Source organism: Grus americana, chromosome 10 (genome assembly GCF_028858705.1).
Source record: "Grus americana isolate bGruAme1 chromosome 10, bGruAme1.mat, whole genome shotgun sequence".
NCBI lineage: Eukaryota > Metazoa > Chordata > Aves > Gruiformes > Gruidae > Grus > Grus americana.
Window position 1 is genome coordinate 2,470,751 of NC_072861.1, and position 13,566 is coordinate 2,484,316.

The following is a 13,566-nucleotide window of genomic DNA, read 5'->3' on the forward strand; positions in this document are numbered from 1 at the left end:
GGAGCAGACGAGAGAGAAGTGCCTGTGGTGCAAAGAGACAGCAGAGGAACCCAATCGTAGTAGGAATACACTGAGAGAAGCTCCAAACAATCTTAACTTTACATGGTGTTTAGCAAAATTGAGGACCAAAAACTTTCCAAATGCAGTCAGGGTTGAGCCAACAGTCATTGGCAAATCTGGAGTTTGATTTAAGTATGTCTTCTACCCTGGCGTTTGTTCCAATTCCCAACTGTGGAACAAGCCTAGCTGCTCTCTAACCGTGTCACACGCAGTGTTATCACCTTAAGCATGGCTGGCATGATCTGAAGCACTCTCGTTTGCACTAACAGCCAGGGGTCACAACAGATTATCCAAAAGATTCAACAGTCGGCAAGCTTAGAGGCTTAGAGGATGGTTTCTGAAGATGCCACACCACAGGAAAGGACAGACATCTTGCCAGCTCCTGTGCCAGACCTTTTATTCATAAATGTTTCCTGAAGTCAAGAAGTCGCATATTCCTGAAGAAAAGGGTGGCACACCTCGCAATACACATGACCAGTGAGGAAAAGATAGAACATTTTCTTTTTAGAGCATGTCCAAACCCCATGCAGGGGCTGCACAATTCTCATTTACAGACACAAAAGGTAAAATTCATCGTCTCCCTCCCTGTGCAGGCTTTTTTTCTATCTTTTTCCAGCCTAGTTCCAAATGTGCCAGACAATATAGCACCATACATGGAACTGTACAGGTGTTGGTAACCAATTTCCTTATTAAGACAAAGGAACCAGTTATTCAGAAATCACCTAACTGTACACAGATCTACTAATACTCATTGTCCTAACAAACAATGGACAAGAAAGGTAACCAAATCTACAGCAGTACACAGAAAAGGATAATCATGAAGAAATTCTCATGAAATTGCCTTGTAGATGTTAACAACACCCTTGCTGACATCTGCTCTGGCGTCTTCTGTTACATTAAAATATTTTTGAGTTCTACAGCATCTTCCATGGCCCCTGGCAGTACCATCACCCCTTTTTCAAAGTTGGAGAAATCAAGGCACAGAGTATTCTCTTCAAGATGGCTCGTGGGGTCAAAACCAGATGCCTGACCTGCCATCCTGTCCGTTATATGCTGCTTATGATTCAAAGTGTGTCTACAGCTAAATGAGCATGGGAGAATAATACAAGTGGTTTGTATAGGCATCAAGGAGAACAGACCATGATCTGTAGTCTAGACTGGTTCTTTCTCCTGCCCTCCCCACAATTCACAGAAAACCAGGGATGGGAAAAAATATTCCTCTTGTTATTATTAGAAGTAGAACTTGTGCACGCATTAGTGTTTTAAAGCAAAGGGGGAAAGATCAGGCATCAAGAACTTGTGCTTAATGAAAGCGGGTTTGCTATTGTTAAAAAAGCTGCATAGAGTCAGTCATCATTATCATTTCTGTTATCATTTTGACTGCTGAGAGTTAGTCCAAACCCTGACACTGCCAGGAAACGTCACCTTTGCACTGCTTCACTATGCCTAATGCAACTTCTGCCTCTCTGCAGAGAGCCAAGATGTCACTGCACTCGCTCAGCCCACACCCCTGTGCTCTGTACCATCCCTCCAGCCTAGTCACAAAGGTGGACAGAGGTGAGAGAACACGCAGAGCAGGGCTGGATAATTAGGGGCCTCCACTTCCTCCCGTTCCCCGGAGACACGCACATACGCACGCGCACACCCAACTCCTTTGCAGATGAGACATTGCACTGGGTAACAATGATGTTAGCGCTGTGATGAGTTAGCACCCTGCCCTGAAATCACGTGTGAGGTAATGGCTGGGAGGAAGGGACTTATTAATGTGGAGTCCCCGAGTCTTTGGAATGCAGCTGTTATCTCCCTCACAAGCTTCAGAACGCTGATAACTTTGCAAGACATTTCTTTCCCACACCCAGGCAAATCCAAATGCGCTTCACTAGGTTTTCCATCCCCCAAACATGCAGGGGGTCAAACTGAGCATCAGACTGTAACTGCTCAGCAGCTCTGACCAGAAAAACCTAACCCCAGCAGAGTTCCTCTGCATACAGTCTCATTGGAGCTGTGTACAGGGATGAGGAGTTAGTCAGTGTACAGCTACTGATTTCCTGGCAGCCACAAGAACCCTGAGCACAGCTGTGAAAAGAAAAAAAAAAGGAGTTATAGCTCCTACACTAGAGTCAGCTGGCAACCTGCAGCACCTCTCCTGCCTCTAAGCTCTTTAACAATAGATGCATAAACACAGACAACCTCTCTATCCAGAGAGGCAAGAGATTTAAATCCTTAATTAGCACATTTGGACGAGTCACCACAAATGAGATTAGCTTTTGCGCATCGCTGGGGAAGCAGTTGTGCCCCTATAATGTCCAAGTGTTGGGCCCTCAAGCTGACCTTGGAATTCCCCTTTGGATGCTCATCTGCTTTGCTCTCACCGGCATGGTCTTCCCCCGCTGCATGCAGCGTCTCTTCAGGAGTTAACAGCCTGGTTTTATTACAGTCTGGTGCTAGTACTAGGCACGGGGTGACCATATTTGATGTCAGCCACTGTGAATATACTGCATGGAATGAATAATTTCAATTTGTAAAGGGACTTCCCAGGTAGCAAACCATTCAACAAGGAAAAGGGGCAGAAAAAGGTCTCTGTAATGGCACCTTGTTAGCCCAGCACACATCTGCTCTCTCTTCTGTGTTTCTGGAGTCCTAACTGCTTTGTCTGCTGACAAAACCCTGGTTTTAGTGCTGTCAGCACTGCAGAGCTGTAGAGCTGCACAGAGCCAAGCTGCGTTCTCATCTGCCTTGTGCCTCACCAAAAAAAAAATCGCCCATTTAAGCAAGGATACCTGAGCAGTTCTTACTGCTTGTCATATATAAAGCAGCTTTGATTGGGAGACCCCGGCATGAACTTGCAGTGCCGCTTGGTCAAGAAACCTTGTCCTGACTTGTAGGCTGAAAAGCAACTGTTTTATAACCGTCTCAGTAAGAAATGCTCAGATAATGTGGGAATAAACACTGTATTGCTGCTAGAGGAAGAGGTTATCTAAATGTTTCAGAACAGAACTTAAATCAACTCTATTCCCCATAATAATTCTGACTTTTCTGCAACACAAGGCAAGTAAATCTCATGAAGTTATAGGTCACTGGACACCAAAAAGGTAATGATGTCACCAGCCAGGTGCTCCCTGATTTGAAAGATGGTTGTGGATACTACACCTGCATCAGCAGTCCCAGGAACACACGTGGGACACTGAGAACCAATAAAGGAGGAGAAGAGGACGTAGGTCTCTCCACAGGGAAATAAACCCATGCTCTGTTACAAACCAAGGAAGGGATATAAGAGCATGTCTCTGAGTTGGTGATTTTCTTAATTCTTCCTCTTGGCCTTGAGTTCTGGAAATAGTCTCAACCCTCTGCACGCAGGAACAGCCTGGACCTTGTTCAGCCACAGACCACGTGGCATAAATATTCCGGGGTGAAACCTTATGCTGTGACTAGCCACTTCCCTACAGACTGGCCTTACCCTTACACTCATCAGTGGAAATGGGTTTTTTTGAAGTTCTCAAAGACAGAAAAGGAGTTGGCACCTTTCTTTTGAGTGACATTCATCTGCAGGTAAATTGATTTAATAGCTTGTTAGAGTGCCAATTAGAACCAACAGTAACTCAATTGACCTATAACTGCCTTGGCACCAACACAGCTTTCAAAAATAAGAGAAAGGAAGAAATCTATGCTCTGGCAGAGATGAGAGCTCAGATAGTAGGTTTCATGAGCAAACTGAGGGATTCATGGGCTTGCTAATGAGATGCTCATAACACATCAGAAACAAAGACAAATTTCAATGGTTTCAAGCTAAAATGACACTATGTTATCTCCAGACAAAGATCACTCTTTTATCTGTATAATAAATGGATTTCAGTGCAGCAGCAGTGACTCTACAGCAGAAAAAACTGAGTGCAACAGAAAGCACTAGCACAGTTACCTAACCAGAATAACGCTGTATTGAAAACTTAAGTGTACCTGCTTATAATAGTACTGAAAAGTCCTACGCTGATTCTGTTTGTGCCTACCAACAAACACCTTTAGAAAACACATTTTTCCCAGTAATGCAGTAGAGATTGTGCTTGTATACAAATTCATCATTTTAAATGCTTAGCTCCAAGGATAGAGATATTTCAGGTTTAAAAAATAAAAAATGGGTAGTTTGTCTAAACATTGCTGTGCTGGTAGTGTCCAAGGATGGAAAGAGGGATAATGCGGAAGAGTTTTAAATTACTAGGCAAAATGATCCATTCTTAAATCAAGAAGGAAAGCAGGGACTGAGAAAACTGAGATTGTTTGAAGAGTCAGAGGGACGATGCAACTAAGAATATATAGAACAAGAGGAAACTAATTTGGAGAGACCCACCCCGAAAAAAACAGAAGGATAAAGATGGAGACTGGCATCGGAGGGAACTGGACTGAGCAAGGTGCCAAGCGCAACATACTGCAACTAGAATGTGGGGCGGGGGGAGAGAAGAGGCATTACTAAAAACTAAGGTGAGGTGGAAAACAGTGATCAGATGAAAAGCTTGGTATTGGGACCTAGGACTGGCTGGACAAGAAACGTGCCATGAGAAGCCTAGAAAATGGAAATGGTGCTGGTGGGATAAGAAACTTGAAGTGAAGGATGGGGAAAACAACAGGTTGGAGAGAATGGGGCAGAAGGTGTCATGCTTAGGTACGGGGGAGAAAACAAGCAGAGAGTTTGTAATAAGCAGAGTACATTTCCCTTCAAAGCCTGAAGAGTAACCCAAGAATCTGGTGCATCGTCGTTCTTTTCCTGTAACTGCCTGCTATTCAGAGCAGAGGGCAGTGCAGCATATCGTCAAAAAGATCCATACCTGCTAATGAATCCAGAGATGTTATTACGATGAGGATGGGGATTGATTTGTTTTATAAAACCTTAACAACTGTACAAAAACACTGTATTAAAAATTAGACTGCAAAGTCAAAAGCTCAGGTTATGAAATAGCAGGACGGAGGTTAGCTGTACATATACATTATGTTAGTCATTGCATGATTCAAAACAGTTCTTCCCATAGAATTCATGCTTCATTCAAGATGAGAGGAAGGGCTTGAGGCAGATGTGTGCAGGAAAGAGATTTTTCTATAGGAGCTCATTTCTTGCACAATCTGGAAGGTTTGCAATAAAAGAGATAAGGAACTGCAGAATGAGATGTGATGGCTTGGGCAGATGAGTGGTGCCCTGGAGATTCTGTCTCTGCCAAAAAGTTCCTGCAGAGGTGTTAGGCAAATCACTCAATCCAAAACTGTAATTAGAATAATATTCTTAGGTGATGATTAAAGAGAACACTATGTCATTGTTTACAGCTATGATTTTTTTTTGCTATAACAACAGATAAACTAACAAACATCAGAGGCTTGGGAGGAGGGTGGGTGGGATCGGCATGCCTATTTCTCAGTCTGGCTGCTCACCAAGCAAGTCTAAGAAATAGTCTAAATCAGAATGTCCCGATCCTTCTCAAGCACCCATTACTCTTAAAACAGGTAGTCATTACCTCCGTGCCCTTGTCTTCTGGGTCACAGCGGTGTTTGATTCCTTACTAAGCACCCACAAAGCTGAACATAAGTTATGCTGTGTAATGCTACGTACTCTGCAAAACAGGTCCTCAATTTGACTACACCAAGTTAATAAATGTTTTTGACCTTAATCTCTATGAGTCTCTGCCACCTCGCTATAAACTGAGGATGATAGTACCAGTTTCCTAGCCAAGGAGTCAGGAAGCGAAATGAACATTTATTGCTATTACAGTTGAATATTTTATAAGGGCCAAAGAAAAAAAAAGGCCATGAGGAAATTAACCTGTTTTTTCGGAATAGGATCTGAATAAGGTGAAATAAATACGGTATGCTATCTTAAAAGGAGAGATGGAGAAAATGTTAAATAGTTTTTCACAAAGGAACCATCCCTGTGTGCACTGAATGAGGCATGGGCTTCTGATGAATGTGTTCATCTATTGGCAGAGATTTGTACGAAGGGGCTGAATTGAGTTTATGCAGAAAATCCTAACCATAGCACCTTCTTAAATCTCATTGCTTGCTTTACTATTTATTTATATTCTTTCATTTCATTTTCTGCACGTGAACATACATGAAAATACTGTAATATTATACAATTATAGTCTTAAAACATACTACAGTGATACATTAAGGTGATTCATTTACCAAAGCCTTCCTGTTTTCAAACGCTGCCTTTTATAGCATCTGAACATGTCTCACACAAAAAACTATATCCCCACATTGATTGTCTAGCGTGGGACTTTTTTATCCTCCACTTCATGACATGTGATGACTTGCCTACGGACAAGGGAAGTATGGCTGCACTAGTTTGTTCCCCTCAGTTCATGGTCACAAAACCATGTTTCTTCTCCTGTAGTCTGATTCACAGTCGACTGAAGACAAGAGAAGTCCAAACCATGCTGTTCAGTGGGATTTGGATTAGTATTAGTATTATTGTTCGTTTGTTTCTAATGACAGGCATAGGTTCTGCTACTAATGCAACTGTTTCCCCGACCTTTCCCTCTAAGCAGAGGTTTCCCTGAACCAGAATTTCAATTTGCTGTACATAAGGCTCACACAATGGGTAGCTTTCATTTTACTTTGCTATGAGCAGTGGGCAAGTCACAAGATCCGAGTCTGCCATTGTGGACAGCCTCTGAATGCAGACAGGCGTGAAGCGAAGGCCGGCACAAGAAGCAGCATTCTGGTCAGCAGGTAAAGAAAAGGGAGTTATTGTCTGACAGCAGGGAGAGCGACAGCCACCTAAGTGAACCGCCCAAGTCAGTGAGCAGTGCTGTGCGCTTCACAAATTGTTTACCTGTCTAACAAAATAGTGAAAAGTTTAGGAATGAAAACAATCTCCACAGAGCAGCACTCCGTGAGGCACTCTAGAAATCAGTTCTACTCAGGACAGTGCAAAGGGTAAACACGCATCCTTCCCATTTTTGCTCAATCCCACCAGTGCTATTGGGTTCAGTATTTGGTACTAAAATTAGTGAATCCCACTGATTGCCCATGAGAAGGCAGTCTGAATGACATTGCTTAGAGGTCTGGAATAGCGTAAAGGGGAGCTTTGTTTTTCAGGAATTCCCCTACCTTATACATCACTCTTTTGGTGCCACAGAAAGCTGCCCAGGTTCCCAAGCAGATAGGGGGCTCTAGCAGAGGAAGCAAATTTTAAAAAGGATCTGTTTGCAGACGAGCATTACGAGTAAGGGAGAACAGTGAAAAGAAAAATTTTACAATCTGAAGTTGGGACTGTTAGTGAGTGGCATATTTTTCATTGTTTTCAAGAAGGCAGCAGCTTCTCTTTTCTGTGAAGAAGTTAATAGATTACTGGGCAGAGAATAATGTACAGTTCTATTTACATCCACTGCAAGGACTATTTTGGTCCTTCAGATACTGTATCTGTTTTCAGGCCTTTCTAAAAGCAGCATGCTACACTTTTTTGCAAGCAATTCTGGATAGCAGCTACAACCAATATGCTTCAGTCAGCTACAAACTAGATAGATCATTGTTTGCCTGGAATTTTTTTATTAAACCAATTGTACTGGATCAATGCTTCCTCTAAGCAATAAATTACAATTCTATCTACCCAGTGAAAAAGCTTTCAAAGTCACAGATAAATCTTGATCTAGGAAATACAGTTTGGCTCTGCACCGATGTGCGATCAACCACAGATGCAAATAAACTCATGCAGCTAGCCCATACACCTGCATCTCAGAATAGGAGCTCGCATTCTTATTTTCATTAGAAATTGCTAAGACACCTTTTAAGTGCTTCTAGAACTAGTCCACTGCATTAGTCATGAGTACTCAGGGGCACTGAGTTTGGCTTTTATAAAGGTCATTTGGTGTCTTTTCCCCTCACAATGGACTAAAAGCAGAAATCAACAGAGCCTTAATCCATATTAATTTGCTTTACTCTTGGAGGGTCATAGATTTGCCACCAGAATTAGCCATATTAGATGCTAAAATGATAATTTAATGAGAGTATGATGAAAGCCTCTGTTCTATTCTAAAACAGGAACTCCTTTCACGTAGCACGAAGAGAAGCAACTCCATGAAGTCAGATGAATTACACCAACGTCATTTCACAGCAGAATCAAGCTCCAGCAAATAGGGCTGGAGTGTTCCATTCAAAACTTCACATCTCAAGCTGTACTGAGACAGGAGTCACGAGGTCTGGAGCTCTACCAAAATACCTGGAGATGCACCTCGTTCTCGGAGGTGAAACTGGTTTCTCAAAAAAAAACCCAAAAACCAAACAAAACAAAAAAAAAAACAAACCCAGAAAACAAGATCTGGGTCTAAATATTTAAATATTAACTAGAAACTTGTACACTAAATGCTGCTGCACAGCTTTGGTGACAGCAGGGTAATGGAGACTCATGCCCCTTACAACATCCTAATGCTCCAGAATCTGCACCCATCTATAACAAGGAGCAATCACGCATTGCACTGCGTAATTTGCAAAGCCGAAAAGGGAGTCCTTTGGGTCAAGGATATAACTCTTGCAAATATTTTGATAATATCTGCTCTTTGGTGCAATCTGCTGCATTTCAGAGGTCAAAAAATGCTATTGATATTCGTGTGAGTTGTTTCCAAGACAGATGCTTTAGTAGCATTCAGAGAAGGAGGGAATACAAAACCCGAACAGAATCCGGGAAAGCTCCCACTCTTCTCCTCCTTCAAGGCAGCCATTGTTCATAGGTCATTTTTCATGGAAGCCCACGCATTTTCTCTAAGCGGCATTCATATTCAGATATGCTGCAAGTGACCTAGAAACAGGAGTGAACAAAGTTCCCCAGAAAACATACATACTGACCATACAGTCGTGCACCCAACTCCTCCTGGTCTCTTCAGATGTCTCTGTACAATCAATACCACTGCCCCACCTGATGTTGATATATAGTAGCAGGGAGAAAGGACCTATTTGTGCACTAGGCTTCTAGCATCAGTTTAGAAGAAACAAAAAGCGGCAAGACATCAGCCTACCTGGAATCTGACCCCAAGCAGCGAGTGTCTTGCACTAGGGTACAGATATCCAATTCACTGTGCTTTCTCTGCACAAATGCAAAGCTACGTCAGGGAAGGATTTTATTATTAATACTAAAGAGTCGCGCATGCATTCATATGTATCTGCATACATATGATCATCTGAGTGTTAGCAGACTCAGTATGATCATCTGGCTTGGGAGAGTCTAGCTTGCCTGCATATTTCACTCCTTTGTGTAAGGCTAGGAGTAGCCCTATAGCCAAATACCTCAGAAATACAAACTTACCTCATAATTTATTGGGCAGTTTTAAGGAATAAGCACTGGTTCACTAGGAATCATAAAAAAAATAAACTCTTAGGACCATCTCACCTTGGGCAAGGTGGTTATCTCGGCTACTGCTACAATCCTTTTGCTGAAGTTTGCCAGTCTGGTTCTATGCTGAAAACGTAGTCATAAAGATGGAAGGGAATAAATCCACTATACAGATACATAAAAGATATGCAAACTGAATGCTACTTTTGCATAAATCCAAATCCAATCCAGTGACTAAATCCAAAATTTCTTGAGGGTGCGACACACAAAGAACACCTTGCTAGAATAACCCAGGAAATCACAGTACTTAGTTTTTAACTCCAGACTTGTGGTAAATAATAAAAAGATCTATAGCCAAGAATATGATATTGGTTTTGTTCTTTTTAAAGCTAATCACTCTCACATTTCACTGTGTTTGTGAGGTGTTACTTGATCAGTCACAACTGGGAGGCAATTTTATACTCTTTCCAATCTCAGTTTGAATAAGATTGTACTTGCAAGGATGTATGTATCATGATGTAGCTACTGGAAACCCTCATATGCTCAGTCAGCTGTGCGCTTGGGACACTTGAATGCCCTGAATTTAAACGACAGCGCAGTCTTCCAATTCACATGGCCTTCTAATAACATTTGTTAATCCAAGCAAATATCAAGGAATCTGTTCAGTGCCAGTGCTGAATCTTCTAAGTGTGCAGACTGCTTGCTAAATCCCTAAAAGGTAGTGTCGAGGTTTCTGTCGTTTCTGTCTTTGGGCACCCAAATCCACCCTGGAACTCCTTCCTGCAAGTATCTTGCTAACTGTATTTTAGGGAATAACGCAAGGTTTCTTGGAAGAGTCCAAGAATTCAATAAAATAATGTAGTTTGATAGATATGTGTCTGAATAATGTTCTTCTACTGTGTGCTTTTAAATGTGAGATGTAAGCCAGTTGTAATTAAAGTTGAAGCAATAAACCTTAGCCATTGATTGCACTAAGTAATTAATTATTGATTGCAGTACTTTACATACATATTGCAGAGGACAATTCACCTGTGCAGTAGAAAATACTTTACTCAGAAATACCCAAACACAACCCCTCTGCTACACAGAACTATACAAAAATTGGCTCTAGGGTTTACAAGTTAATTTCCTTATTAACCTTCATGGGAATGTTGCTTAGTGAAAGCAAGCCATTACTTTCATAAAGACAACGTTAACTATTCCCTATCCAAATTAATTTTGCAAATAAGGATCTACAGATGCAAAAGAGAAAATCTTTCTTTGTAAGACTCTGAAGGTGTTAAGTTCCTTCTTAATGAATGCTGCTATCCCCTGCACATACCAATTCCTGACAAACGATGCTGCAGTAAGAAGCCGTGCAGAGAACAGCAACGGTAGCAACATCCATCCCTAACTCTTGGGGAGGGAGAAAGGAGAGGACTTTGAGGTCCGAAAATGGGAATTGAAACATTAGTCAGGCAGACCATATGTTCTGAACTGGAGATGTAGGACTAGGTAAGCAGCAGACACCACGCTTTTAGTCCAGAGTTGTGCATCAGGTGGGAACATTTTTCCCCATTTACACTGAACTTATGGAGAGGCTTTCCCTTATAAAAAGCCAAAGCTAAAGACACTTGTGGGTTTATAAACACAATTTAAAATTGATAATAGTGTGGGGACGCTAAAATTAAGCTTAAATATAAATGAAACCTGCAGATTGTTTGACTGGAGCAGATCTTGGATGCGTCCTCCAGTTCCTCTGCCTAGGAAATTAACAAGGAAAGTTATGCCTGGGTGTGTGCTGTGCAGAAAGGTCTGAGCTGGGCATGGTAGGGGAAGGGGCAGGCCAGCTAGTTTTGAGTGGGCTGGGGAGGGGGAAATTGTACCTGAAGTCGCTGTAGGGATGGATGATCCAGAACCCGGCAGACTTAACCCTTTCCTGCTCCCTCTCCACGGCCTTCTGGCTGCCAAACATCCTCAAGGAGAATTTGTTGACCCCCGGCTGGAGCATGGCCCCGAACTGCCTCTGCATGAAACCGGCTTGGCCCAGCCTCTGCTCCTCATCTGGGGTGATCTGGTCGCACCCTCCACCTCCTTCCACTTTGATGGAGGTAGAGGAGCAAGCCCGGGGGGGCTGCTCCTGGGGCTCCGGCGGGGACGCTGGTGGTGGGGGCGCTGACAGTCCCTGCTCCAGCTCCCCGCTGCCGGGGGGGCTCTTGTCCTCACAGGGGGAGGCCGGCTCCCCTTCCCCACCGATCAGCCTCTTCTCCTCGGCCGCGTCGTGGAGGTGCCTGCTGGTCAGCGAGGACAGGCTCCCTTTGAAGCGGCGGCAGTCCCCGTTGGTGCTGGTCTTGGCGCCCTTGCTGCCTGCCTCCGTCTCCAGGAGGCCGGGGTCCCCCCCTCTGCCGGGGTCTCCCCCGAGTGCCCGGGTGCTCCCAGCAGAGGGCGAAGGCAGTGGCTTCAGCCTGATGCTTTTCCTCCGGGTGTCCTTGTCGCTGTCTTCCTCCTCGTCCATGATCGACGCCTTGGGTCCTATCTGCTGGGGCAGGCTGTAGAGCCTCTTGCGCATGGAGGGGGGCAGCTTGTCCATGGCCGATGCTGCTGCTGCTGCTACTCAGTTGGAGGGAGAGACACCCCCCCCCCCGCCGGTCTGCCCAAGGAGGGGAACCGTCACTGCCCCCAGGCCCCTGCCCCCAGCTCAAGGAACAGAAGGGACCGGAGACTGGCGTGTCATCTCCTTACCAGACTGTGGCATCCACAGGCTCTGCATCAAAACACAGGCTCTGCATCCAGAAGGGAAGGAAAAAAAAGAGGGAAGGAAAAAAAGCCCCCTTGCCTCTCCTCCGTTGTCCTGATTTGGCTACTTGCTGCTTGTCTCCCCTTAGTGAGTGTTACTGCAATCCCTGTCTGCTCAGATCCAGAGCACTGGGCAAGAAGTCTAGAGGAGAGCCACACACTTCTGGCTGGAAGGCGAGGGAGGGCGGCAGCAGCAGCAGCAGCAGCCTTGCCATGTTGGCTTCGAGATGCAAATGTGCAGTGTCTCCCGGCGGGCAGACATCATCCGGAAAGCGAAGCTCAAGCCCGGGTGCCTCAAACTCCTCAACCTGCCGGCCAATAACACAATGAACTGCAACCTGCAGCAGCCACTGCTTGCTTACATCACTGTCATCACTTATTCCTCATGCAGCTCCTGCTCCTGGGAATATTCATGAAGCGATCCCATTCTATTGGGTTGCCATAGGAGCGACTACTGCACACAGGCTCTGCCTACCTGAGCCAGCACCCGGGCTTCTTAAAAGGGCAACGCCTGGCTGCCAAGGGTGTGTGTGGCTGAACGGGCGCCGCAACGCTGCTGCTGCTGCCGGGCTGCAAGGACCGCGTCGCCCTGGCGCTGCAGAACTCCTACCGCCGAGCAAAAGTCACCCGCGGCTCGGCTTTAGCCGACAGTGCCAGGCTTAATGCCATCCTTGGTTTAACGGCACAAAACCACCGGGCGGCCGTGCATTTAAAAATAAGCAGCATCATAAACATTAAAAAAAAAAAAAAACGGAGCACGAAGATTCCTTTTTCCCTTAGATGCTGACGATCCTTTCTCTTTCTGGAGTTGTTGCTGCTTTGTTGTGAAGACACGGGGGTTTGTGGGAAGGGGCAAATCCAAATCTAAAGGAAAAGCAGCGGTTCACCTTGAAAATCTCACTTGCATGCAAAGCAGGGGTTTGGGGATTGCCTGTCTTTTCTAGCAGAAGTTTGCCTGCTGGGAAACACGGTGTGGTTTGTACCTGTCTGCAAACCACCGCAGGTTTGGAAGGTTTTTTTCCTTTGCTGCCCTGCTTAGCCATGCAAAACGTTACTATTTCTCCCCTGCGGGGTTGGATCTGTAGAAGTCATTCAAAAAAAAAAAAAACCAAAAAAACCCCCAAAAACCAAAACCCAAGCTGCATCTCAAAGAGCTCCCCTACCGGACTGAGGGAGGCTGGACTGAGATGGCGAAGCAGGAGTGTGTGGGATGCGTGGGCTCTCCCTACGACACGGGGAAACCCACTTCCCAGTGGGCACCTGAGTCAGCACTTTCTGCAGCTCACCCAGACTAGCGTGTCTCCCAGGAGGCTGGTCCAGGGAAAAGAGCAGCTCCGGATGGGAATCCTTCTTTCTTTCACTGCTAGCTACAATGCACCTCGTAGAATAGAGGCCAAACCAGTGGAAAAAGGCTAAAATCAGGC

General features: G+C 44.7%; 1 protein-coding gene across 2 annotated transcripts in view; it reads right to left on the reverse strand.

Annotated features, from left to right (window-relative positions):
* Positions 1–11,936, reverse strand: part of HCN4 (hyperpolarization activated cyclic nucleotide gated potassium channel 4) — a 104,279-nt gene extending 92,343 nt beyond the window's left edge. Inside the window, exon 1 of one of the 2 annotated variants that reach the window (XM_054836834.1) lies at positions 11,233–11,936. In XM_054836834.1, coding sequence (XP_054692809.1) covers positions 11,233–11,936 — 704 coding nt within the window. The remainder of the gene's footprint in view (positions 1–11,232) is intronic. The other variant, XM_054836835.1, reaches the window with a different exon arrangement.
* Positions 11,937–13,566: the final 1,630 nt, after the last annotated feature.